General features: G+C 51.1%; 9 protein-coding genes across 9 annotated transcripts; 5 read left to right on the top strand and 4 right to left on the bottom strand.

Annotated features, from left to right (window-relative positions):
* Positions 1-10: 10 nt before the first annotated feature.
* Positions 11-3,127, top strand: N7482_006818 (DDHD family phospholipase; the record flags this gene model as incomplete). Its single annotated transcript, XM_056688943.1, has 4 exons — positions 11-1,042; positions 1,100-2,402; positions 2,457-2,594; positions 2,655-3,127. 4 exons carry the CDS (start codon positions 11-13, stop codon positions 3,125-3,127), a joined length of 2,946 nt encoding a protein of 981 aa, XP_056541372.1.
* Positions 3,128-3,883: 756 nt separating this feature from the next.
* N7482_006817 (uncharacterized protein) lies at positions 3,884-5,649 on the top strand (the record flags this gene model as incomplete). Its single annotated transcript, XM_056688942.1, has 3 exons — positions 3,884-4,044; positions 4,380-4,966; positions 5,021-5,649. The coding sequence occupies 3 exons, from the start codon at positions 3,884-3,886 to the stop codon at positions 5,647-5,649; spliced, it is 1,377 nt and encodes a 458-aa protein (XP_056541371.1).
* A 482-nt stretch (positions 5,650-6,131) lies between these two features.
* Positions 6,132-7,326, top strand: N7482_006816 (sodium:calcium antiporter; the record flags this gene model as incomplete). Its single annotated transcript, XM_056688941.1, has 2 exons — positions 6,132-6,338; positions 6,394-7,326. Coding segments are annotated over 2 exons (1,140 nt in total), but the record flags the coding sequence as incomplete, so codon positions are not given.
* A 1,245-nt stretch (positions 7,327-8,571) lies between these two features.
* On the top strand, positions 8,572-11,778 carry N7482_006815 (CAZyme family GT1; the record flags this gene model as incomplete). The annotated part of the gene is made up of 7 exons (XM_056688940.1): positions 8,572-8,731; positions 8,794-9,424; positions 9,493-9,729; positions 9,779-10,540; positions 10,601-11,288; positions 11,345-11,483; positions 11,546-11,778. 7 exons carry the CDS (start codon positions 8,572-8,574, stop codon positions 11,776-11,778), a joined length of 2,850 nt encoding a protein of 949 aa, XP_056541369.1.
* Positions 11,779-12,288: 510 nt separating this feature from the next.
* On the bottom strand, positions 12,289-14,633 carry N7482_006814 (MoeA C-terminal domain IV; the record flags this gene model as incomplete). Its single annotated transcript, XM_056688939.1, has 6 exons — positions 12,289-13,802; positions 13,863-14,093; positions 14,157-14,194; positions 14,254-14,294; positions 14,350-14,389; positions 14,497-14,633. 6 exons carry the CDS (start codon positions 14,631-14,633, stop codon positions 12,289-12,291), a joined length of 2,001 nt encoding a protein of 666 aa, XP_056541368.1.
* A 520-nt stretch (positions 14,634-15,153) lies between these two features.
* N7482_006813 (H(+)-transporting V0 sector ATPase subunit c'') lies at positions 15,154-16,032 on the bottom strand (the record flags this gene model as incomplete). Its single annotated transcript, XM_056688938.1, has 5 exons — positions 15,154-15,262; positions 15,341-15,649; positions 15,717-15,808; positions 15,873-15,907; positions 15,972-16,032. The coding sequence occupies 5 exons, from the start codon at positions 16,030-16,032 to the stop codon at positions 15,154-15,156; spliced, it is 606 nt and encodes a 201-aa protein (XP_056541367.1).
* A 386-nt stretch (positions 16,033-16,418) lies between these two features.
* N7482_006812 (Rab family GTPase YPT6) lies at positions 16,419-17,360 on the top strand (the record flags this gene model as incomplete). The annotated part of the gene is made up of 5 exons (XM_056688937.1): positions 16,419-16,471; positions 16,536-16,561; positions 16,646-16,734; positions 16,828-17,230; positions 17,302-17,360. 5 exons carry the CDS (start codon positions 16,419-16,421, stop codon positions 17,358-17,360), a joined length of 630 nt encoding a protein of 209 aa, XP_056541366.1.
* Positions 17,361-17,853: 493 nt separating this feature from the next.
* Positions 17,854-18,552, bottom strand: N7482_006811 (uncharacterized protein; the record flags this gene model as incomplete). Its single annotated transcript, XM_056688936.1, has 1 exon — positions 17,854-18,552. One exon carries the CDS (start codon positions 18,550-18,552, stop codon positions 17,854-17,856), a length of 699 nt encoding a protein of 232 aa, XP_056541365.1.
* Positions 18,553-21,386: 2,834 nt separating this feature from the next.
* On the bottom strand, positions 21,387-23,362 carry N7482_006810 (MFS transporter; the record flags this gene model as incomplete). Its single annotated transcript, XM_056688935.1, has 3 exons — positions 21,387-21,663; positions 21,729-22,847; positions 22,908-23,362. The coding sequence occupies 3 exons, from the start codon at positions 23,360-23,362 to the stop codon at positions 21,387-21,389; spliced, it is 1,851 nt and encodes a 616-aa protein (XP_056541364.1).
* Between the last annotated feature and the right edge of the window lie 1,459 nt (positions 23,363-24,821).

Genomic DNA, 24,821 nt, shown 5'->3' with positions numbered 1-24,821 from the left:
GCTGTTCGCCATGACGGGCCCGTTTCATACCTATGGTCCGACTTGCCTGTTGGCAGATGAAGAACCAGAGCTGTCGAGCTTGTTCTCGCTCTCCACGCCACCAGATATCCGGTCTCAATTCTTCTACGTTTCATCCCTGCCAATCGACGATCCACTGGCGCCGCTGCCACCGCCGACAAGCGGCCAGGCATCTGGGAATGAAAGGGCCCCTCCGAAGCCTTTCTCGGCCAGGGATAACTTAGCCTTAGAAGAAGCCTGGCGTAAGCTTGGAAAGGCTCGAGAAGCCGAGCTGGCTAACAAGACCGGCCCCCCGCCTGAAACGCCGAAACGGCGCTCCGCCATAACCGTTCCTAGCCAGGGATCAGCCTCCGAGACTGAAAGACGTCGACAATGTGCAGCGCGAGGAGATATAAGTCTCTCCAGCACCGCAAGCACTCCAGTAGACCCGCCGTCGCTCCCGGATGAGCTGCACTCGCGAAATGTCACGAATCGATCGGGCCAACTGGCCTCTAGCTTTGATGCTCAACCTGAAAGCTATGCAGAACGACGCATTGCGATTTCATCTATGGAAGACGGCTCCAGGGAAGACGGTCTCCATTGGAGTGGGGTCGGTGCTTACCGGAAAAGAGATAGATCCTCGTCCTTGAACGAAGCTCTGGCGAAACGAAGAAGCGAATCACCCGTCGATCACGACGCACCGTATCGTCAAGATGAAGCTAGCAATTTACGCGCAAACAGATCGCGCGATGCGAGCATCAGTGGATCTCCTTTTATCCGAGCCCCGATCTCCCAGCCACATGGTCCATTTGGCCGTTCGGTGGAATCGTTACCATCAAAGGACGGGGTCCAAGATGGACAAGCTGAGCTGCGGGCTCCTGCCACTCCTCGCTCTGCGCCGAAACCTTCTGGGCTGAGAACTTCTATGAGCTTGGAGGGGCTAGCACAAGACCCTTTGAGTCAGGAGGTACCTCAAAAGGGCCCGCAGATCAAGATCCCAGTTGGTGCATCTCGTCTTCACTTGGTTGAGCTGCCTAACTTGAAGGTATAGGCACCTCTTGGCTTGGTTTGTGATACATCATTATGCTAACCATTCCTTCAGATGAAACCCATCTACTGGAATCCTCTTCATGACATTTCGAATGTTGTTCGAGCTACATGGTTCTACAAAAACACCATGATGCCCGTGGAGACAGAGCTCGCAAACAAGCTGGAAGAGGGATACACCTATCTGAAACCGTGGACGCAGACATGGCAAGATGAACTGGACAGCTGCGTCGAGAATGGTGCAGATGCAGAAATGAAGATTGTACAGGAACTTTGGCCCAAGGATGAGTCGCCGGCTGCCAACCGCCCCGGTACTGCTCAGGAGCCGAATCAGGGGATCAATGAGCTTCCTCCAGATGAGAGTCCTGAAGTCCTGAACTTTGACCCTAATCGAGCTGCCGGTGTGGCCGCTCATGCGGATGCTGTCAAGCCATATGCCACCTCGAGCGCTATCTACGTGGACGCTCGAAATGCCCAAATTCTCCGACCCAGCCTGCTTCCGTCAGTCTCCCGGGGCAGACGCCCTCTGAATGCAATTCGCAAAGGGCGGCAGATCGGCATCCCTGTAGTTCGTGGCTTTGTTCGAAAGGTATGGGACCAGTTACACCCCACAAAGCCCAATCCTGTCGATGTGCGTCAGTACATCCGAAGGACCCAAGTCCACAGCACGGCCCAAGCTCCCGGTGGGCAAATATGCTATGCCTGCAAAATGGAAGAGCTGCGCCCAAGCCCGTCAGACCTGGTTTTTGTCATTCATGGAATCGGTCAAAAGCTCTCCGAAAGAATGGAAAGCTTCCATTTCACGCATGCGATCAATGCCTTCCGTCGCCAGGTAAACATGGAACTGAATAACGAACCTGTCTGGCCTCACGTACGACAGGACCATGGCGGAATCATGGCCCTGCCTGTAAATTGGAGAACAACACTGTCTTTGGAAGACCCATCGCTAGAGACTCCAGATACGGAAGATCCAACATTCAACAACTTTGGCCTCTCAGACATCACGCCCGAGACACTTCCCGCTGTTCGATCCCTGATCAGTGATGTCATGCTCGATATTCCCTATTATCTGTCTCACCACAAACCGAAGATGATTAGAGCTGTTACGAGAGAGGCGAACCGAATTTACCGCCTCTGGTGCGCGAATAACCCAGGGTTCCAGGACAATGGCCGAGTGCATCTCCTGGCCCACTCCCTAGGGAGTGTCATGGCTCTCGACAGTCTGAGCCACCAGCCGACGAATGTTCCTCACTTCGACTTTCCCAATACACCTTTGCACAGCGATATTTTTGAATTTGATACCAGGAATTTGTTTCTTTGTGGCAGCCCGGTTGGGTTCTTCTTGCTGCTCAACAAAGGTATGTCCTGACCGAGAGGCAATAGTCATTCAAGGATATTGATAGTTCTTTTAGCCAGCCTCCTCCCCCGAAAAGGCAGGGACAAACCAGGCAGTGAGGGTGAAGATCGACTGCGCGGTGTTGCCGGAGAGGCCGGTAAATATGGCTGCCTCGCCGTGGACAATTTGTACAATATCATGCATACAACAGACCGTATGAGCCACCTCCTTTTCCTGGACAATCGGTGGAATGGACACTAACACACCTTTACAGCAATCGCATACCGCGTCAACGCCGCAGTAGATAGAGACCTTTCCAGTTCCCTTAAAACCGCTTCCATACCCAGCTCGACATCATCTTTCATGCAATCTATCGGAAGTGTCTTCCGATGGAGCTCATCGTCAGGATTTATCCCAACAACCATCCCGACACGCCCCGCGATATTAGCAAAACTCCCATCAACAGTCGAAATGGAAACCCATGACTTCACCCGTGAGGAAATTGCTGAGAAGCGCATGCTACTACTTAACGACAACGGTCAGATCGACTTTTACCTCTCTGGCGGCGGTGGCCCACTCAGCATCCAGTACCTGAACATGCTCAGTGCACATAGCAGTTATTGGACGTTGACGGATTTCGTGCGGTTCCTGGTCGTGGAGATTGCTCGGAAGCAGGGACGTGATGGTACCCTTCCTCCTTTCAGAGCGGAGAAGAAAAAGGGGTGGAAATACTCCAAAGGTGATTGAGTTCTTCGCTACTTATTTTTTTGGCATGTGGGCTTTGGGGAAGTAGTTTCCTGGGCTACTTAGCTTAGAAGTAATAGACATTTACGTTCTCAGTACATTTATTATCTACTGTAGCTGATACTGTAACCTCAATACCGACATCTCCTATACCCCACCTCCAAACAACCTCACGACTGAAGCTCCGCATGTGGGGAATATTAAGACTGGAGCTATTTACTGGGCATACAGTGGCGACCACTGTTGGCTGCCACATCTGAAACGTAAAAGATGCCCATTTAGATTCTAATCGTATTACACAGTAGGCTCAAGGCCCAATGTGAACAGTACAAACGCACCTCGATTGAACGTACTCGGTAACAGTGCCGGGCCTTTTATAATACCAGTGTAAAAGTAAGAGAGGCTAGAAACATGTCAGCATGTTGGTTTGATCTACCATAATGCACCTGTCATAGATATCTTTTAGCACCGTTTAACGTGTGCAGTTTATAGCCTCGTAGCACGAGTCTCTAGTTGCGGAACCCGAAGCGAAGCTTAGTAATAAACTCAGCCAATCAACGAATGTGCAGCTAGCATGCAATGCCAAGATGAAAACATGACGAATCAGCAACGGACGATGACAGCCACGCCAAACTCCAGCATCGACGTTAAATGCTACAGCTTTCTTTGACTTGTTAGGGATGGAACCAACGACCTATCCAAGACATCAACCCACGTAATGCCTGTCGGCGAGCAGCCCGACAGAAGAAGTCCTGCAACATGTTGCTCCCAGCTCCCCTCTCTCAATACGTCCGCTCCGTCCAGTCATTGAGTCGCAAATGGTCAACCCACGACCAACTGCGACATAATGACAGCCGAAAGTCCCTCGCCCACCGCCTGACCGATGTCTTCCTCCGTGTATGGGACCTGGGATTCACTGCGTTCGGAGGCCCGCCCGTACACTTCCAGATTCTCCATAGCAGATTCGTCGAGGGAAAGGGGGGTAAAGAATCGTGGGTGGATGAGCAGACTGTACTGTCCTAACACGCAGCCAGATTTGGGCGTTTCCGTTAGAGGCCTGCTTCTAACGTTTTACTTATAGTATCAAGAACTTTTTGCCATCTGTCAAGGTCTTCCTGGCCCTGGTAGTACAAAGATGTTGTTCTGCCTTACCCTCCTCCATGCGGGATTTATACCAGCCCTGATGGCGTTCCTTATTTGGAGGCAAGCCTGAGTTTGCACTTACACGTTGCGATCACCACTAATTGTATTATAGTTTGCCCGGTGCAATTGGCATGTATGCCCTCTCAGTCGGCGTTGGAAATCTTAGCCAAACTCTTCCTGAGCCCGTCTACGCGTTGCTGTCTGGCCTCAACGCTGCGACCGTCGGAATTATCGCGGTCTCTGCGGTACAACTCGCGGAAAAGGCTATTCGTGACAAGATCTCTCGCATCTTGATCATCTTCGGTGCCTGCGCTGGTCTTTGTTATAACACGCTATGGTATTTTCCGACGCTGATGCTCGGTGGCGGTTTGGTCGTCGCTGTTTGGGATGGGTCGCTCTATGCCCATGTTCAGAGGGTTAAAAGTGCTTGGCGGAATAGACACAACCGTCCCACGGACTCGGAGGTGGCGGCAAACACGACCCCCGTGGAGATGGCGCCTGTTCAGCCTGGAGAAGCGGAGCGGAGTGAGACGATACGCTCGAGGAAGAAGGTTAATTCGGGTGATGCCCCGAGCAGTCTGCCTGTTAATTTAGCTGGACCGTCGAGCTCAGCACCGTCAGCCGAGATTGAAGTGACCCAGTCACCGGGCTATGTAATTCGAATCCGCACTGGATTTGCCATACTAACCGTTTTCTTTGGTAACTCCTCGCTCTCAGGATTGTCAGTGTATGGCCAATACTAACATTGAAAAGCCTCCTTTATCGCCCTCCTCGTCACAAGAGGAAAACTAGCCGCCCCCCCTTTGGTGCTAGATCTCTTCACAAGCATGTACCTCGCCGGAACGGTGATATTCGGTGGAGGCCCCGTCGTGATCCCGCTTCTGCGCTCCTACGTCGTATCCCCAGGCTGGGTCTCTGCCCGAGACTTCCTCATCGGTCTAGCCATCATCCAAGCCTTCCCAGGACCAAATTTTAACTTTGCTGTCTTCCTGGGCGCATTGGCCCTGCAACCCACAAGATTCCCCACGGTCTTTGGCGCATTTCTCGGTTGGCTGGGAATCTTCGTGCCGGGACTTGCGCTCGCTGTTGCGTTCCAGAGTTTCTGGAGCGTGCTACGGAGGAATAAGTATGCCATTTACATCTTGAGAGGTGTCAATGCTACTGCGATTGGTTTGGTGTTCACGGCTGTGTACCGGTTGTGGGAGATTGGTTATTTGACATCCCAGAATACCGCTGGTCAGAGTCTAGCTAATGAGCCGTGGTGGGTGGTCGTCACTACCATCTCCTATGCGGGAAACGCGTGGTTCAAGGTGCCTCCGGCCGTGTCTATTGTCATTGGTGCTATCCTGGGTTTGTCGTGGTATGGGGCTGTGGGAAGATAGATGTTTTTGCTGGTTCCGTCTCCAAGATAATCATCTTTTTCGGATGCAATCGAGTTATCTTTAGGTGGGTGAAATACTTTCACTCTCGTTATTGTATATGATAGCATCTTTAATGCCGGCTGAAACAGAACATCCACAATGACGCGCTGTATAATTATAGAGGACCTCTCGAAATCGGGGTCACCACCTACACTCTTTCGATTGTTTCTCGAAGCCTGATGCCAAGTTATGTTGGTACATATTTGGAAAATTTCCCGAGTATGCCTTTAAGTGAGGCTTGTATTGTTTATTGGTCGATTTCACGTCTAGAAAAATCCTAGGAAAGTACTCAAGGATGCACACAGATATGAGATACCATAAGTAAGCGACGCGAAATGAACCAATGAACTGAAAGCGAACCGTTGAGAGCGATTGTCGCGGATGAAATTTGTTCCGCCCGTTCACAACCCGGTCCAACCAAGCACTTCATACAGATTCACTAGAACACAAGACGAACGAATTTGTGGAACCAAACATATGCAATGGATTGGGGTAGTGTATTTTTTAACGTGGCAGCGTTGATTGCCGGGGTTTTTCTCCTTGACTATGGTGCGGACAAATTCTTAGATCACACTGTGATCGTAGGGCAGCGACTGGGCATCTCGCCGACTCTTATTGCCCTTTTGACTGCTGGAGCTGAATACGAAGAAGTGCATTGTTCGAGTTCCACTCCCTATCTGATCAATGCTAATAAGGTCTCCCTAGCTCGCTGTCGTTATCGCTGCAATTCTGCAAGGCCGCACTCCTTTGGCCCTAGGCAATGTCATGGGATCTACAATTTCCAACATCCTCGGTGCCTTTTCGCTAGGGATTCTTTGTTACTCGGACGGGAGACCTTTCGATAGTAGTGCGAAGATATATTCTGCGCTCCAATTCTTCGTCACTACCGTTTTCGTCATCTTAGCACATTTTCAGCAGCTGAATAGAGTTACTGGCGGGCTTCTCATCGCTCTCTTCGCACTCTATATCATCTCTATTAGCTATGCCATCTATAGAGGTATTAGTGAACCGCCTCAGCTGTCGGACAGTGAGAGCGACGATGAATCAACCGATGTTTGCGCTGAACAAACATCAGGGCGCAGTGCCGGACCGTCAGCTTCAGAGGCTTCTCCACTGTTAGGAGATACAAATACGACCCGGGAAATGGCGAGTGCATCCGTGAATAAAGACAAATCGCTTCTGCGACCGCTTTATTATCATGTGGTCCAGCTTATTTTTGGACTGCTCGCACTCTCCTTGTCGGGATATATCCTTGCCCGCAGCGCTGGTTCTATCGCTGATTCTCTCCACCTGTCAGGAACTGTCTTTGGCTTGACCGTGATCGCTTTTGCCACGACCCTGCCAGAGAAGTTGGTTGCTATGCTCAGCGGCTTTCGTGGACAAGGAGGGATAATTGTTGCAACCACAGCAGGGAGTAATATCTTCCTGCTAACTCTGTGTGTCGGTATTGTCGCGGTGGCGGGAAGACCCCTCGATCAGTCAGATACCTTTATTCTGTTCGACCTGGTCACAGTTTGGGTGTCCTCAGCATCCCTTCTGGCGGTCGTCTTCTTGGGGCCCCACCGAATTGCTGGCCTAGTGCTTCTCACTGCCTACGTGGTTTTTCTAGTCATGGAGTTCACCGTGTACAGGCGTTAAATCAGGGCATTACTCTTTGACCCAATCATCGCAAGCCCAATTTAGCACGAGCTTCCAAGTGTACAAATTAACATGTATATCATTACCCCGGAGCTGCATTGAGCGGCGGACTCAACTCCAGCCGGGAGGAAGGTGTTGATATTGATCGTAGGATACATTGACCTAAATGTGGAATTATCCGAGCTTTTCTTCCTTTCTTTAAGTCACTAATTCTCCCTGGCATATGATATAACCCGCTAGATATAATATTGACCAGAGTATTACCTGGCGTTTATTTGAGTATCTCTTACACCAAGGCTCCTCTTAGTAACCGGTAACTCTCCTCGGTTACCGCTTGTGGACGAGAAAGTCTGCTATCACCTATATAGCTAAAGGAAATTTAGAGGCGAAGCTTCTAACCAAGACGATACAGTTGGGCCTAAGCCAGTAGCTACTTCTACCACTACTACACCACAACGCTAGGTGACGGTAAATTGAGCGCCGAAAATGGCTACATTCGACGCCATTTTAAGCGTTCATTTTACTAAGACCTTAGTCATTGTTATGTCCCGTGATTGACGTCAACCCACTTTTATTATTTGCTTCCGGAGTGCTCCCTGAGCGAGTAACTCCCTGGGCACCTGTTCCGCCAACAACCAGCACGATTTTCTTCAGATTCAAACAAAATATTTTCGAGACCTATTTACCAGCCATGTAGAGATACTTTAGAGAGTGACTGGGGCGTTCCTAGTTATATTCTAGTCTCGTATCTAAGCTCAGCATGAAACCCTTGACAGCCCTTCTAGCTGCCCGACATGTGTCACCTCCGGAGAGCATTTACCTCTTAACCAAGCGTCCGAAAACAACACACGTCTTTGATTGGCACAGACCAAGTACTCGATTACCAATCTTTAGCTTAGCACCAAGTACGACCAAGGCGGATGATGCGATTGTGTTGATCTAGACCCTCCCAGCGATATTTCACATGGTGAGTTTCACCTACCCTGGGCCGAGTGAGTCCATGACGTCATTCACCACCACCAAAACACGAATCACTTTTCTTTGAACTTGGGTTTGTCAGACATTATGCGAGACAGGTCGCGTGAGCAAAGATCATGTTCCGGGGTTATGAGAAGGCGAGAGTGCGAAAGTGCGAGAAGACCTCGCCGCGTGTTGGACGCGACTTTCGCCCATCTTCACCATCGCTTTTCCTGATCATCAATCTCAACCTTTCTAGCCATCGCACGCGCCATACCCCTGTCGATCATGGCCGCTGTAGCGCCGACTACCGCAGGAAGGTCATCCGAGCGAAGGATGTCCATTCGCTCGGATGATTGGCGGGGTGAAGATACTAAGCGATCACCAGATGACCGCAATGAAGTGCGATTTTTCCAGGATGGGTTGGATACTGGCGCTCGTATTCTAGGTGAATGATAATCCGGCGATATTCACACACCTTGCACTAACGTGGATCACGTCTTGTCATAGGTGACGGCCGGGTAGACATCCATATCGATCAGCATAAACCGCACCTCGCAGGGCTATTGAACCACATCCAACGCCCGGATAGACATTCTGACCGGGAGGCCGAACGGACCGCCAGTGCAGAACGGCTCTTCTCAATGGACGAGCCATTTCCACTGCATTTAAACCTCGTCATCCAAGTGATTGGCTCTCGGGGCGACATTCAACCATTTGTTGCACTAGGGAGAGAACTGAAAGCACACGGTCACCGAGTCAGATTGGCCACACATTTAACTTTTCGGCAACTCGTTCTCGATAGCGGTCTAGAATTTTTCAATATCGGAGGAGATCCAGCGGAGCTGATGGCTTTCATGGTGAAAAATCCGGGCCTTTTACCGGGGTTCAAGGCAATACGCACCGGAGAAATCCAGAGGCGTCGGCGTGAGATGAAGGAAATCTTCAATGGATGTTGGAGATCTTGCTTTGAAAAGGGCGACGGGACTCACCTTCACCAGATCAAGGAAGATCCATGGAGTAAGACTGTGGATTATCGACAACGGCCCTTTGTGGCAGATGCGATTATAGCCAACCCTCCCAGCCTAGCCCATATTCATTGCGCACAACGACTAGGCATCCCTCTCCATATTATATTCACGTGAGCCGGCCCTCTTATATACTAATCTCAAGTTGCCTTTCGCATACTGAACACCTAATGAATAATAGGATGCCCTGGTCACCAACCCAGTCCTTTCCCCACCCGTTGGCGAATGTCCACTCCCAGAACTGCAAGCCGACTATCGCAAATTTTGTGTCCTATAACATTGTAGATATAATGGTATGGGAAGGGCTGGGAGATATTCTAAACACGCTTCGCAAAGATACCTTGGCACTCCAACCTCTGGGTACAATGACCGCCCCGAGCATACTACACCGACTACATGTGCCGCATTCATATCTATGGTTAGGAATATATTCCTGGTCGGCAAGAATATTCTAATATTTGAAACAGGTCTCCTTCATTACTCCCCAAGCCCCCTGATTGGGCTGATAACATCGATATATGCGGCTTTGGCTTCCTCTCATCAGAGACCAGCTACACACCACCAAAGGAAATAGCTGCATTTCTCAAAGCGGGACCAAAACCAATATATATCGGATTTGGCTCGATTGTAGTTGACAATCCTGCCAAATTGACGAAGATTATATTTGAAGCAGTCCAAAAATCCGGACAGCGGGCTCTTGTCTCAAAGGGCTGGGGAAATCTAGGGGCAGATGAAGTGCCAGACAATATTCTTATGATTGGAAACTGCCCTCACGATTGGCTATTTCGGCAGGTTTCATGTGTGATCCACCATGGTGGTGCTGGCACCACAGCGGCAGGCCTTGCGCTAGGTCGACCGACGATAATTGTCCCGTTCTTTGGAGACCAGCAATTTTGGGGAAATATCGTGGCGCGGGCTGGAGCCGGGCCAGCACCGATACCACATAAACGTTTGAACCAGCAGAATCTCTCAGACGCAATACAGAAAGCGCTAGAGAGCAGTACCCAAGAGAGAGCACAGGCGATCGCGATAAAAATGCAGGAAGAGTCTGGCGTGCGCCTTGGGGTGAATAGCTTTTATCGACATCTTGATCCCCAGGCACTCAGATGCTCTATAGTCCCGAATCAGCCGGCGGCTTGGCATCTAAAACATACGGAAATTAACTTGAGTGCCTTTGCAGCAACGGTTTTGGTGAAATCAGGGAAGATCAGTCCAGACAGGCTCGTGCTGTAAGTCTCTCTAACGCAAGTCACCAAAATTGTGAGAGTTTCTTGCTGATTTGCCTCCAGTCTCCGTCCAATGGAATACGATACACTCCTGGACCCTGCCGACCCACTTACTGCTAGTGCCCAGGTGCTCTTCGGAACCCTTGCGAGCTTCGTGACTGGGCTTGCAGATATGCCAAGAGATATTGTGCGTGATCTTGTTTCTGCGGCTCGCGCAATACGCCATCCCCGCGAACATTCTGATCGCCACGCAGTATGTCAGGCAGCAATTTCGTCACTGGATCAAGATCAATCATCCCCAGAGAGTAGTATTGAGAGTGAGGAAATGCAGATTGAAAATGAGGGCCGGCAATTGCAGATTGAGAATGATGAACAGGAAGATAGAGAAATCGGAGAAGAGGATAGTACACAGGAAGATACTGCTGATGAGGACACTGAAAACCATGTCAACGACATCACTCGAATTCGGAGCATGGAGCGCAAAAGGAATCTCCAGCTCGAAAAGGCCAAGACAATGAGCAGCTCGTTGACACCCTCAAAACCACCGAAATTCACTGTTTTACACGAAGCTGCGTTACACGGAAGCAAAATGTCGAAGAAGTTATTGAAGGTCATCCTAGTGTTACCAACTGATTTGTCACTGAGCATGGCCAGAGGTTTCCACAACGCACCCAAATTATATCACGACTCGACAGTGACCGACGTCCCTCAGGTGGTCAGTCTTCGAAGCGGGTTCAGGGCGGCAGGAAAGGTAGTCACAGCCATATCAGCGCCAGTCTGGGACCAAATATTCTGACATATGCACAGGAGCTCAGAGACGGGTTTTACTTCGGTATCACGGGCCTAGGAACACATCCGCGTCATGGTCTTAAGCATGAAGGTGCTAAGGGGCTCCTCAAGGGGGTCGGGAAAGCAATGGGTGGAGTGTTTCTCAAGCCGACAGCGGGTACGTGGAACATGCAGGCAATATCTCTGTGATCTTCTTGTTTACAAGCTAATCTTAATCAGGGCTATGGGGTCTAGCAGGATATCCATTGAGCGGGGTCCTCAGAGAGATCAACGACTCGCTAGGCAGACATCAAAAATGCATGATTGTAATGGGTCGCATTTCGCAGGGACTTGAAGAGATGCGAGAGTCCACGGTCCAGGAAAGGGCAGAGGTATCCAGCGGGTGGATTACAATTGAACACGACTTGAAAAAGTCGAATAAAAGATACCGCCATTTGCATACAACCTTGTGAACCATCTCAGCCGTCACAGGTGCGAGTGGCTTCAGTGAATGCGATATCGCTCGTGTAAACCAGGCGGAACCCTCATCATGAGATCAAGCCTGATATCTCGGTTATACTGAAGTACTATCGGTTTTCCCTTGATATGCTTTGGAAATTGCAGCTAGACAGCTCACGCTTAGGTGGAAATGACGTTCTCAAGAGATTCCATGATGTTCCTAGAAAATCAAATAAGCGTATTGGGAGTATCACGAGCCGCGACAAATGTAGGTACATCCAGGTGACAGGTTTGATGATGCTGTTCATCCATAGCATCCTACTTTTGTGCTCATTGCATCATATGTTATCATTTGCTCATAGATATCTAACGGCAGTCTAGTGGCCCTGTATAATTTGTAGGAATCAAGAGAACAGAACAAAAAGACACCTCAAAACGAAAATGTAAAGAGACAGGTTGAGGAAAGAAAAGAGATCTTGGAGATCCAGCCCCCGGTATATCATCGTCATCGTTGTCGCATAATTTTAGCAAATCAGTCGGGTGTCCGAACCGTAAACAGGGCCCATCATCAGCGCCTCCATGATCTCGCCTTTGATGCCTACTCCCCGGCCAGGACGCAGAATGACCAGGGCATTGGCGGATGCCATGCTACCAACCCGCGAGCTTCGCTGGCCGGTACCGCCGACACCGGTGCTGGTAGCGTATAGCCGGCCATCGGAGCGCGAGCCGGTCACCACAGCACGGTGGTACTCGGTCCGCTTGGGGTCGAGAGGGAAGTGGTGTGTCAGGACGACGGCCACGCGAGGAAGGCCAAGCTGCGGTGCCATCCAGGTCTTCGTGGCCAGTGCCTGCGAGCTCTCGCCAAGACCGGAAAGCTTGTGCAGCGAAGGCAGCACGAACAGGTTCAGGGTCACCAGGGCAGAGGCCGGGTTCCCGGGTAGCGAGAAGATGAGCTTCGACTTGCGTTCTTGCTGAGTACTCTCGGTCGCGCCTGTGGCGGCCTCCTTGAACGGGATCGTAGCAAAGGTGGTCGGTTTGCCAGGCTTCATCGACACGCGGCCAAAGTGAATTGTGCCGCCGAGAGATCGCTCAATGGTAGGCTTGAGGAGATCCAGCTCACCCATTGAGACGCCACCCGTGGTAACGATGACATCGACGCTGGACGAGGCACGGCCCACGCCGCGTAGCGAGTCACGCAGTGCATGCTCGATCTCGCCAACGGGGGTATCGCGTGCAATACCGAGATCGACAGTGGGGAAGCCCCAGGATTGGAGACATGACAGGAGGGAGGGGCGATTAGAGTCGCGGATCTGGCCCCCAGTGAGGGTCCGGGGATCGTCATGCTCCACCAGTTCGTCTCCAGTGCTCAGAACACCCACCCGTGGCTTCTTGAACACCTTGACGGTCCGGGTGCCCGTCGCAGCCAGAAGACCAACCTCGCCGCCAACAGGAGAGATTACGTCTCCACGTGAGAGGATCTTGGAGCCAAGGGCAACGTCACTACCAGGCTCACGGACGTTCTCACCGGGCCGAATGTCGCCGGTCAGAATTTCGACGGTCGCTTCTTCGGTCCCATCTGGAGTTGATGAGGCCAGGACGGTGTCTTCAACCATGACTACGGCGTTCGCATTCGGAGGGAGGGGAGCCCCGGTGGTAATTCTAGCAATGGTCCCCGGCTGGAGTGGCTCTAGGGCTCCGCCGACGTTGGCATGAGTGATCGAGGCTACGGGGAACACACCTTTCGTGCTAGGGCCCGCCGGGGAGTCGGTTGCAGTGACAGCGTAGCCGTCGACGATGCTGGCTCTGTATGCTGGCACCGCCTCGGCAGCATAGACGTCTTCGGCGACGATTGAGCCCACAACAGACAGGTTCACGGGGACTTCAATAACAGTGGGTTCGGGGGTATGCTCGCTGATCTGAGAGAGAGCTTCCCCTACAGAAAGCATTGGGTACGGCGAAGAGCGATAACGCTGGTTAGGGCCAGCGGACGGATCATTGGACTGAGGTCGGTCTGCCGCAGTGGTATGTGCCTTGGGAACTACATGCCCGTGATGATGGTGATGGTGGTGGTGGTGGTGGTGGTGGTGGTGAGAATTACTGCCCTGCTCCCGCTGCTCTGGAGCTGAGCTAATGCCAGCTTCAGCCTCCAGCTTCTTGACGCCGCCGGCATGCATGCTTCGAGAACTGGCGCCAGCAGCCTGCAAACAGGCATGAGGCAACAGCTTCACAACGGCGTCGAGATTCTCCATGGCTCCTTTCGGGGATCCGGGCAAAGTAATTATCAAAGACTTGTCACGGACTCCTGCAACTGGACGAGACATCATCGCAACTGAAGGGGGGAATTAGCGGGATGTAAATAGTTGCGCCAACACGGCGGGTGATGTCATCTCACATGGCGTTACTTTCAACGAAGCGGCGATCATGCCATGGCTGAGGAAATTAGTTCGTTAGTGTCTGCGCTCGGAACCCAATATCGCGCGTACACTCACATTAAGCCCGGGGCATGGCGATGGATCAGGGGAGAAACTGCCTAGTGATGTCATCAGCGCGGAACGCGTTGACCACCAAGATGCGAAATCCCTCACCTCGGGAGTGTTGTCTCTGACTGCGAAGCCCGTTCCACCGCTGAGCAGGATGAGGTTATACCAATTGGGTCCATCGGCCCAGTCGCACACTGCTTGCTGGATCTGAAACACATTGTCCGGCACGATCTTGATGGCGGGGGTTCCCACTTCCCCTCCGCGGCGAGGAGGGGGGCGAGGGCATTGGCCGTCTTATCTGAAGCGGGGTCCTGCGAGGCCGTATCCGAGACGATCAGAATGGCTGCCTTGAGTCTGGGGGTGGTGTCGGTGGTGTCGGTAGTGTCCATCTTGTGGGTTTTGGTTATGCGAGAGAGTGGGGGAGATGCGGTGTTTTGTAAGATGTGTGGAACTCCGGGGTACGCGAATCCCCGGGACGCGAGATTGTGACCCTGCCTCAGTGGCCACTGGCCCGTCCGTGCAGCAACAGCCTCGCGGGAGGGGCGCTTTTCCTCGGAACGGTGGTTTCAAGTGAGTTCAATTGGGCTCTCGGCGGCTGACAAAATGCGGGGGTGCGGAGGGAGTTTCCTGAATTGTGGCTCTATTGCTACTCATTACTATACACATCCATGGTCTCCGAAGCCCTGATGCAATTCAGCAGAACCCCCCAGAGCTTGCTTCTACGGTATCGAAATCCAGACGCCCTGATGCTTGTATACATGAACACGAAGAGTTTTCGAGAACAAAAAAAACGAAAACGAAAAAAAGTGAAAGATCCGAGATCATATGGTCTTTATGGGGCAACTGGCACCCCCTCTGCTGCCATTTCAGGCAATCATAGCCCTCTCACACCAGTGGAGGGGCTTCAATTTAGGCCGCACCCATGTCCAGGGCCTTGCCACCCACCAAAAGGCCGATGATCAGGCCGAACAGGCCCAGAACGGAGCTAAAAATCTCGATGACGAGAATCCGGACGAACCTATCGCATTGTCAAAGTGGTAAGCAGGCTGTCCAGACCGTCAAGTTGGTAAAACCACGCCCAAGGCATCGAACTTACAAGCTAGGGTCAGCGGCATCTGCAAGAGCAGCGCCACTTCCGTTAATACCGACCGAGATACCGCAGATCAAGTTGCAGAACCCGACAGTGATACCGCCCCAGAACAAAGCATAGCCAGTGTAGTAGTTGTTCTGGGTGTAGAGTTGGCTCTCGGGGACTGGAGAGAGCTTCGCGGAGAAAATAATGGCAATGATCACACCGTAGATGGCCACGACCTCACAGAAAATGATGGAAATCAAGTTCTTGGTGCGGATTCTGGGCGCCCGCACACCACCGCCGAGGATCGAAGAGCCCGTGAGAAAGATACCCCTGTGTCCAGTACGCCGATCGATCAGCCACCGAGATCATGGTCCCAACCCGTCCCATTCAAACATACCATGCAGCACCCACAGTCGAACAACCAATGCACAGCGCGATACCAATGTTCGCCCAGGCGTAAGGAGATACCTCCTCCAGGAAGCGGCCGACCTAGTACGTGTCATGTCAACAAACGGTGGACGAGAGCTTCGGCTGGGTGAGAGCGGAATCGTACATTGAAGGCTTCACCTTGTCCCTGAAAGAGCATATCTGAATGCCGAGTTTATCGGGTTAGCTGTCGGACCTCCAGCTTCGGGATGCGGTTGAGACATACACAGACCGACCACCACGAAGGCGGTCGTGAAGAAGCCATAGAGGTACCCGGGATAATACATGGCGACCTCAAACCTCTGACAACCTGGAAACAAAGGAATGGAAAGGTCTCGGGGGTGGTGGTGAATGGGACCGCCGATAAGGAAGCTGAAGCTCTGATCGGGTTGGAGGTGGAGGAATGGACGCGGTGGCTCGGAGCGGATTAACTGCTCCGCTGGCCGCTGGGGCGGTGGCCTGTCGTGTTTCCCCAGATCCACGGCTCATTCAACTAGACCTGTCGATTCCACCGCACGTCTTGCTGCTTTGGCCTTTAGATCCTTGCCATTGCACCGCTCTTGTGCGCCTGTGTGTTCGCTGCGTAACAACTGCTCGGTCCTGTGCCGCGGCGCAATCTCGAATTCCCCCCTGATTCTTCCCCCCTCATCTCGACAACACAACATCCATCACCATGGCCTCCGGTTCCGGGGTAGGGTCGTATTCGAACCCTCTGAAGAAATTCAAGTAAGTATAGTCTCGTGTCTGGTGCTGGATCTGGGGGGGAAAATGTGGTATTAACTGGGAATAGATTGGTCTTCTTGGGAGAACAGAGCGGTACGGTTTCCTCAAGTCTCGAATGCTACCGATGATGCGCAGCAAGACGAACGAAGGCGATAACAATTCTAACGACGGGTGCAGTTGGAAAAACGTCCCTGATTACCCGCTTCATGTACGATTCGTTCGACAACACGTACCAGGCTACCATCGGCATTGACTTTTTGTCCAAGGTACGACTCCTTACAGCCCGCCCAGCCTAGGCCCGGGGCACGCTGCTGGTTCTTCCATATGCAGATTCATTGCTAAGATACATAATCAAACAGACCATGTATCTCGAAGACCGGACCGTCCGTCTACAGCTCTGGGATACCGCCGGCCAAGAACGGTTCCGCTCCCTGATTCCTTCCTACATCCGAGACTCGAGTGTCGCAGTCGTGGTTTATGATATTTCCAACGCCAAGTCCTTCCAGAACACCCGTAAATGGATTGACGATGTCCGTGGAGAGCGTGGAAATGACGTGATTATCGTGCTGGTGGGCAATAAGACCGATTTGAACGACAAGCGTGAAGTCACCACAGCGCAAGGTGAGGAGGAGGCTAAGAAGAACGGTTTGATGTTTATCGAAACCAGTGCCAAGGTCGGACATAACGTGAAGCAGCTGTTCCGGAGGATTGCCCAGGCTCTGCCGGGAATGGAAGGCGAGGCCAAGCAGGGCGAGAGCACAAGTATGTTGATTCTTCCGACTCTATCCATACTTCTGATCTGTGCTGGATACTGACCGACTTACCACCTGTAGTGATCGATGTCAACATTCACCCAAAGGAGACCACTAACAACGAGGGCTGTGCATGCTAGCCGCCTTTGCTCTCTACCTTTCGTTTACACACTTTCTGACCGATGATGATAATCGAGTCCGTCCATGATATTGCACCGATTTCTTTAAGATGTACATGTTTCCTCTCACATTTCTCGGTCGCTCGTCGGGTGAATAGCGTGCGCTTAGATCTTTCAGTGTTGAATGCGGCTGTTGCGTCCAATTCCTTTGGTGAGCTCTTGCCCGGGGGGTGGGCGTTATGATTTCCGTTCTCTCCGCATTACATGATATCTTGTTTCCCTGGTCGCACTGGAGGTTTGCTTCTCTTTGTCTCCTGCAGGGCTAGCCATGGCTGCTATGGCCCCAATAGGCTAACATATTCGATATGGTATAATCCATGAAGCTGTACAATATGGCATTTTCACGTCACTGTAGTTCTTCATGTAAAACGAGCCATAAGTTTATTCCATCTTGATTATATGTAAGCCTAAATGTTAGGGCGAAGCCAATAACAAAGACTCACGTATTCATCCTCTATTCACTTGGTTCAGCGGGAGGAGTACCCTTTCCAACCCCAAATGGGTCATCCACGTTGTCCACAAAACTGTGCGATAGTTGATTGAACAATGAATGCAGCTGTGGCAGGAAGTTTTGTATGATCGACTCTCCCACAGCCGGGCCAACTCGGTCTTTTCGCGCCCACCAGTGTTGCACGAACTCTCCGATACACCCAGTATTAGCCACGTCAGGACATCCATTGGCCTCGGCACAGGGGAGCTCCTTCACATCCTCCGGCTGGTTGAATAGGTATCGGATGTGAGTCCCAAACGCCCCTTGCTCGTGCGGCCAATGAAAGGACCACCAAGAGCAATCTGGGAATCCGACGTTGTTCTCCGGACAGGACTCCCAAGCTTCAAAAAGCTCCATCGTGCGCGGACTTTGCTGTGCAATTATGAATCCAGTATTCAGGAAAATACGCCCCCGTGCGTCAAGATTCTCGGGGTCGTTTGGGTCCACAGCCATGGCGATGAGGGTGTCGGGGGTGATGTCCCAGTAATTGAAGAGCCATTCCAGAGGCAGCTGCGGATAATGGAAGGTTGCATCGGCATCCATGAAGACAACAAACTGGTGATGCCGCAATGCCTCTTTGATGACTGGGACCTTGGACCAGGTTCCATGTCTCTCGCCGAGGTTGGAAACTGTCACCAATTTATAGTCGTACCCATGGATCATTGCTGAATGTGTCATTAGCTATGCCAAGGAAATAGCCAGGACCGAGTTTACCAAACATGAAATGGCTCAGTCTTCCTATTTTATCTCCACGAGTGGCCGCGACGTCGGACCATGTGGTATTTAGAAGACCCCCGGGCCCATTGAGTGGCCGTGAATCAATGTCGAGAATCAGGACCTGTTTCCCAAGATGCTGGGTGAATCGCACGTCGAGTTCCGGCAGCAGCAAGTATGTTTTATCCGGAGTCGTGAATTCTCTCGCAGCCACCGGCACGATGAGATCCTTGTAGATATTGTGGATGGTCATCAAAGACGGGGCCTTGGTCAGGGGCTGAGACCTGTACAGTTCGTCAGAAATAGAATTGAATATATAGAAGTGTCATTTGTCCGCGTACCGGTCAATCTTCCCATCACGGCCTGCCACCAAGAACAGGCTGGATGTGAATAAAAATGTCACCAGGCAAGCAGCCCAGCGAGAGGAAAAGAGAAATGCGAGTTGGTCTTTCATCCTCATGTTATCATCTTGTTTAGCCGGATTGAAGAACTTGGGTGTGGTGCGAGGTGAGTAGATAAGATGAATGAGGAAGTGTAGGGAAAGCAATACCAAATCTTCGAAGATAGTGACCTCTCTTCTGAAAACTTCAGCCAGTCCTCGATGAGAGATAGGTCAAGGCTAGAATAAACCGACAACCCCGACCTCCCATCCAATCTTAGTAGTATTGTAGACCCATCCGTCCAAAGGTTCAAACGTGTCAGGAGGTAAAGGCTGTATGCGAGGTATCCCCTGGAAGGCGCCGCGGATCAAAGAAATTTGGGGGTGATGAATCCTGATCTTCAGAATATTCGTCCCGAGCAAGCATATCAGGAGAAAGTCGGTAATAAAGAACAAATTTCCCATGATTGGAGAATTAAACCTTGTCTGATGGCCAGATATCTCTTACTTGAAATGACGTGATGCTCTCGGAGTAATTTACAGGTGCGTACATGGACCCGAGAAATCAATACTACCGGAATTAATCATTGTCTTCGATGCCCCGGTCTCATTTTGACCCCATTAAGTAGATTGGATATGGTCTTGAGGCGATCTATAATGTAGACAAACAGCCTGAAAACCATTCAGCTAACTGGCCAGGACTGTTTAGCGAAGTTAGGCTAAGCATGCAGACACAGGCTCGGTGTTCGGCCATCCTCGACCTATTGCATGCGAAGTGCATATGGTGGCAATGTGCGTTGCTAAAGTGTGAGTAATAGCACGGTTCCTGTTGCACAAAGGTCAAGAACCTTTGGAGGTGTACGGGGGGGGATAGGGGGTAACCTACAGATGGATGTAACAGGGGCCCTTCCCATGAATGCAGAGAATAGATCCGCCATCACTCGGGTTACTTCATTTACTGCTTCTAGGGCTTCAAAATGGTTGCCCCATGGCTGTGACATTTCTTGACTGTTGCTATGAGGAGGTCGACGGAAAAGCTTCACGCCAAAGCTTTGGAACATGCAAATGGATGCGGAGACATTACTTATACGCCAAGAGCAGCAATTCTACTCATATTCTGTACTTTCTGTCCACACTCAGCCCTTTTTACTTCAAGGTCTCGGGTACTTGCAAGTGAAATTCGTCCAATTATTCCTCAATAGAGCGCTCTTCTGCGTCGAGTTGGCTAATGTGGTTGCACGGCATCACCAGGCTATAATTTCTGCTAATAGAATTCTATCAGCAGCATCGGCAACCCGATCTTTAAGCTTCTTGAAATCTGGGCTTGTACAATGTCGTGTTGACCTCTTTCGGAGAGATCCACCCCTTTCGGAAAGATCGACCCCTTCATCGATTGGAAAGTGAAACCGCCTTTGATAGTTGGGTGCGCTTTCTACGGTGGGCAACAGGACGTATTATGTTCGGCTAAAAGTCTCACCAAGCAATCGGGTATTCTACTATTCGACACCGGGGATGATGTCGAATTCACGCACTTGTCGACGATATGCAAATAGAATCGATGGTCACAGTCTTTCTCACTTGTGTCGCATGTCCTGTCCAATGAGCGAACAACGGAGTCCTCGGGTAGTAACAATGGCTCGACCTCAGGTAAGGAAGGCGCTAATTCCCCCAGTTGATTGTCAGTTTTCCCAGTATTCTTCATGGACGCCGGCTTTCGCAGCATACTTGGCCGGTGACGATCTTTAGCTCGACTTCCCTTTCGGATATTCCTGCATAGCTACCGTAAGTCTACACGACATGTCACCGTATTCAAGGATGCCGCGCCAGATGCGGGTACCTACCAGGCCTCTCTGTGATTCGAGGAGAACACATTTTGTCCTGTTCAACATGCATCTCTTGCAAGTGTACATCTCACTATGGCATTTGACCTTTTGGAATTACGGTGACATGCCACCCGAGTCCGCTCCCGAATTTTCGGACAAGGCCCCAAATGAGATAGTTCAACATTCACTTTCGCGTAAAGACAACCGACTAGTCGCTTCTTCTCGAGTAGGCCAATCGGTACTCGGTGAAGTGAACGATAGAATCGCTGCAAGAAACCGAGGTAAATACATGTATCGATGACTAAAGCGCGGAAAAATGCCGAGCCAACCAGGCTGGAGTTGATAAATCATATTGCTTTTTTGTAGATCAACCTAATTTCGACTGTCTTCAATCTAGCCGTCAGAAAAGATTCGGCTTCAGCCACCTATGATGAGTTGTCTGGGTGATAAAAATGTTTGATTGACTCCGGAGAAAAGTTCCTGATAATATTCACATAATTGGGGAGATTATTATTCACATTACTAATTTTTTCTCGCCCCTTTTAGGAGCTCAGAACCATGTACAATTTTGGGGAGTTCGTTCAAGCGTTTCCGTCTGCTTCGATCTCTTCGGTCTCGTCTCTGGCATGCGCCTCACAGGCAGGCTCGAAAAATGGTGCAAACTTGCTCTTCATTCTCAGATTCTTTCCGAAGAACCAAAATCCCACGGGAATGGGGACTAGACAGGCAGCGAGGCAGCCGAGAAGTGTAGCAGCCCACTGAATGCCCATGTTTTCAAACATTTGGCGCGAGAAGAGTGGGAAGCTTGCTGCTACCATAGAACGGCAGAATGTGTTTGCTGCAATGGCAGAAGCGGCACTAAGTGGTATCTCGTCAGAAGGAAAAGTTCTTTGAGAGGTTCAAAAATCGGTCAGGGCACTCACAACATAAGATAAGTATCAATCAGGTAGTTGAATAGCTGAATGAAGATAATCAAGAGACCAAATCCAGTGAATAAGCCACTCAGTGTAGGCACGATCCAAGGAACATTGTTGGTGAAACCAGTCCATCCAAACCAGAAGATTCCAGCCGCGAAAAGGGCACCACCAGCGATCACAGGTGGAAGGCGCCATTCAGGTACAGGAACACCTCCATTTTTATCCAGCTTGCGGTTGTATTCTCCGCTCGAAAGGATGATGTAGGTGCCAGCAATGAAAAGGCCGGCGACCATGCCAAATAGGGGTAAACCACTAATTCCAGCATTCATACCATAGACTCCTTGGAAGACGAGGGTGTAAGCAGTCAAGAAACAGTAGAGAAGGCCATAGATAAAGCTGAGGTAGACTGTCACCGCTAGAATAAGCGGCTCATTAATCAGCAGTCGGAGTGGACGGGAGAAGTTATTGATCAACAGATCCCTTAGGTCAACCTCAATTTCCTCCTGCTTTGCGTGAATCCCCCAGTTCTTGGTGCGGCGGCGCAATTCCGCAGCCTTGTCAACAAGGACGACTGGAGGGTAAGACTCCTTCAGGAAGAAAAGGTTCATCACGAAAGCCGCATACCCCATGAATGCAGGGATATAGGCGGTCCAGCGCCAACCCAAATACGACATGTTGATGAAACCCCCAATGAACGGAGCAATGAGGGGACCCAGAAAAACAGTGGTAGAGAAACAAGCAATTGCAATACCACGAGTACGGTTGTTGTAGATATCCGAGAAAACAGCAGCCACAACGGCCAGCGGCGAACTGCCGAAGACGCCGCAGAAGAAACGGCAGATCATCAGCGTCTGCAGGTCCTTGGCAACTGCAACGCCCGTATTGAAGATGCCGAAGCCCAGCATGGCAAAGATGATCGGAGGGCGGCGACCTTTCAGCTCAGACAGAGGAGCCCAAATCAATGGGCCAAAAGCGTAGCCGCAGATGTAGAGCGAACTAGACAAAGTTGAGACTTCGAGGCTAACGCCAAAGACTTTGGCAACATTTCGCGATGAAGCGCTGAAAACAGCCGAATCAAAGGTCGAACAGATACTAGTGAATGCCAGCATTGCACTAATGTAAATTCTAGAACAAGACGGGCTGTAAGTATTTATTCGGTGACAGTTGACGAACATGAGGACCTACTTGGTTTTAATTGACCAGTTCTGAGGGTACAAAGGATCATCCGGGCCATCGAACTCTACGACATAATCGTCTCGATTCGGTAGCTGCGGGGGATAAGGTTTGCCGGCACCGAATGCTGGCAACGGGAGCTTGGATGGTCGTGACTTGACGCTTTCACCCACGGTCATCGAATGTTGAAGACGCTGAGTCTCTATCCGGCTCAGTGCCTGGGAGACTGTTGATCGGCGACGCTCCAGATCCACTTCGGTGTTTCGCGACTGCAGCCTGTGGAAGTTCGGGTTGGATTCGACTGAGCTACTGGAGCCCGTCGACGACATGCTCGTTCCTGACGTCGAAGGCCTCTCGGCCTCAGCCGATGCTCTGCGTTTCTCCTCGCCCCTGTTATAGGAGTGGGGCTTGGCGTCGACCTCGGCCATTGCGAGCTCTCGGTCCATCATGTCGGGGTTGTTGCTCATGATGACTATCTGGCGAGGATGACAATAAGGGGCCCGAGGTTAAACAGCTACCCCCGACGCTATGGCACGCCGTATCGCCTTGGCACCTTGGGGACAGCTGGAGTGAGTTAGTCGAGAAGAAGGTTCTCCAGGCAGCGGCCCAGGCCGCCAATATAAACAGGTGCCTTTCTCAGGGCTTAAGTGGAAAACGGGGTCAGAAAGGAACAAGATTCCGACTTAACCGTCCAGACCCACCATCCGACGGCTCCAACTAGTCAAAGTAACTGCCGATGTATTACTCCGTAGATGAGTAACTACTAAAAATTTTGGTGCAACCTTCGCCCCCAAGACGGCGCTCCCGCGCTTAGTGGGTCGCCTCCGACGCTAGTGGGAAAATATGTGCACGCAGGCGGGACTGATGTCATCCATTGGGCCTGATGATTCAGAACCGCGAAGGTGGGGAAGCTCTTCCTCCTCCCTCCTCATTCGGATTCGAGCCCAACGCCGAGGGTGTGGTAGCGTGCGCGGTGGCTAGACTAGCGAATCTTCGCTAGCAAATGTCTGGAATCTTCTCCGGAGACCCAGAAATGTCGTCCATGCGCGATAGAAGGACCATAGAAGGACCAATGTGGTGGATATGATCTACGCGCAAGCCCTTGTCGGAATCTTGCAAGCATATTGGGTCTAAGGGCCCGGTTATCCGGGCCGGTTATACATTTTACTTCCCAAGATCCAGCCATGTCGTCATCCTTGGTTCCTTACAATATACCTTAGATTCGACAGTAGCGAAAGTTTCAAAAAGCTGATTCGAGATCTTTCACCAAGATGACGGGAAAATAGAGGACGTTGGACTAAGTATATTTCCCTGACAATGGCTTCACAAGATTGCGATGGCCCCAGAGGAGACCCAACACCCCCTTTGACATACAATGGTGCACTCGTGACAAAGCAACTCCACTTCTTGAGACGTGCGCAAGTTGGGCTGAAATGTTCCAAATCTCCAAGCTTGCCAATTGGCCCCATTGGCCCCATTGGCCCCATTCGCAAAGGAGCCACTCGTGCAAGCAACAAGCCTCTGCGTAGGGCTATGCTTCAGCCCCCATATTATCTCTCTCTACGGCCACAAAGTGCTTGTCCTAGAGCCCTTTCACCGTATCCATATTGTTCGCGACTCCTGTCATATGGTGCTGTTCGCGCGCGCCATAGTCCGCGTAACGGTATCTCTCTAGAGGATGTCAGAAAGTCGGCCCCATTGGTTAAATCTTCTGAATAGTACCGACTCATGCCACTTCACAAATCCGGTTCGGAAGATCAAGATATGTCGGAACTTACACTGTGTGCCCTACCCTTCCAGGACTTGTTCGATCTCGGACATTGATGGCATGGCCACTAACGGCAGAGGATGCCGTCTTGCTAGGGTTGCGATGCTCCCACCACGTCCACTATACTTGTGTGAGGGCTGTTGAGTCGGACTAGCCAA

The sequence above is a fragment of the Penicillium canariense genome (assembly GCF_028826845.1).
Source record: "Penicillium canariense strain IBT 26290 chromosome Unknown utg000004l_segment0_segment0, whole genome shotgun sequence".
NCBI classification, from domain to species: Eukaryota; Fungi; Ascomycota; class Eurotiomycetes; order Eurotiales; family Aspergillaceae; genus Penicillium; species Penicillium canariense.
This window is presented reverse-complemented; position numbering and strand designations above follow the sequence as displayed.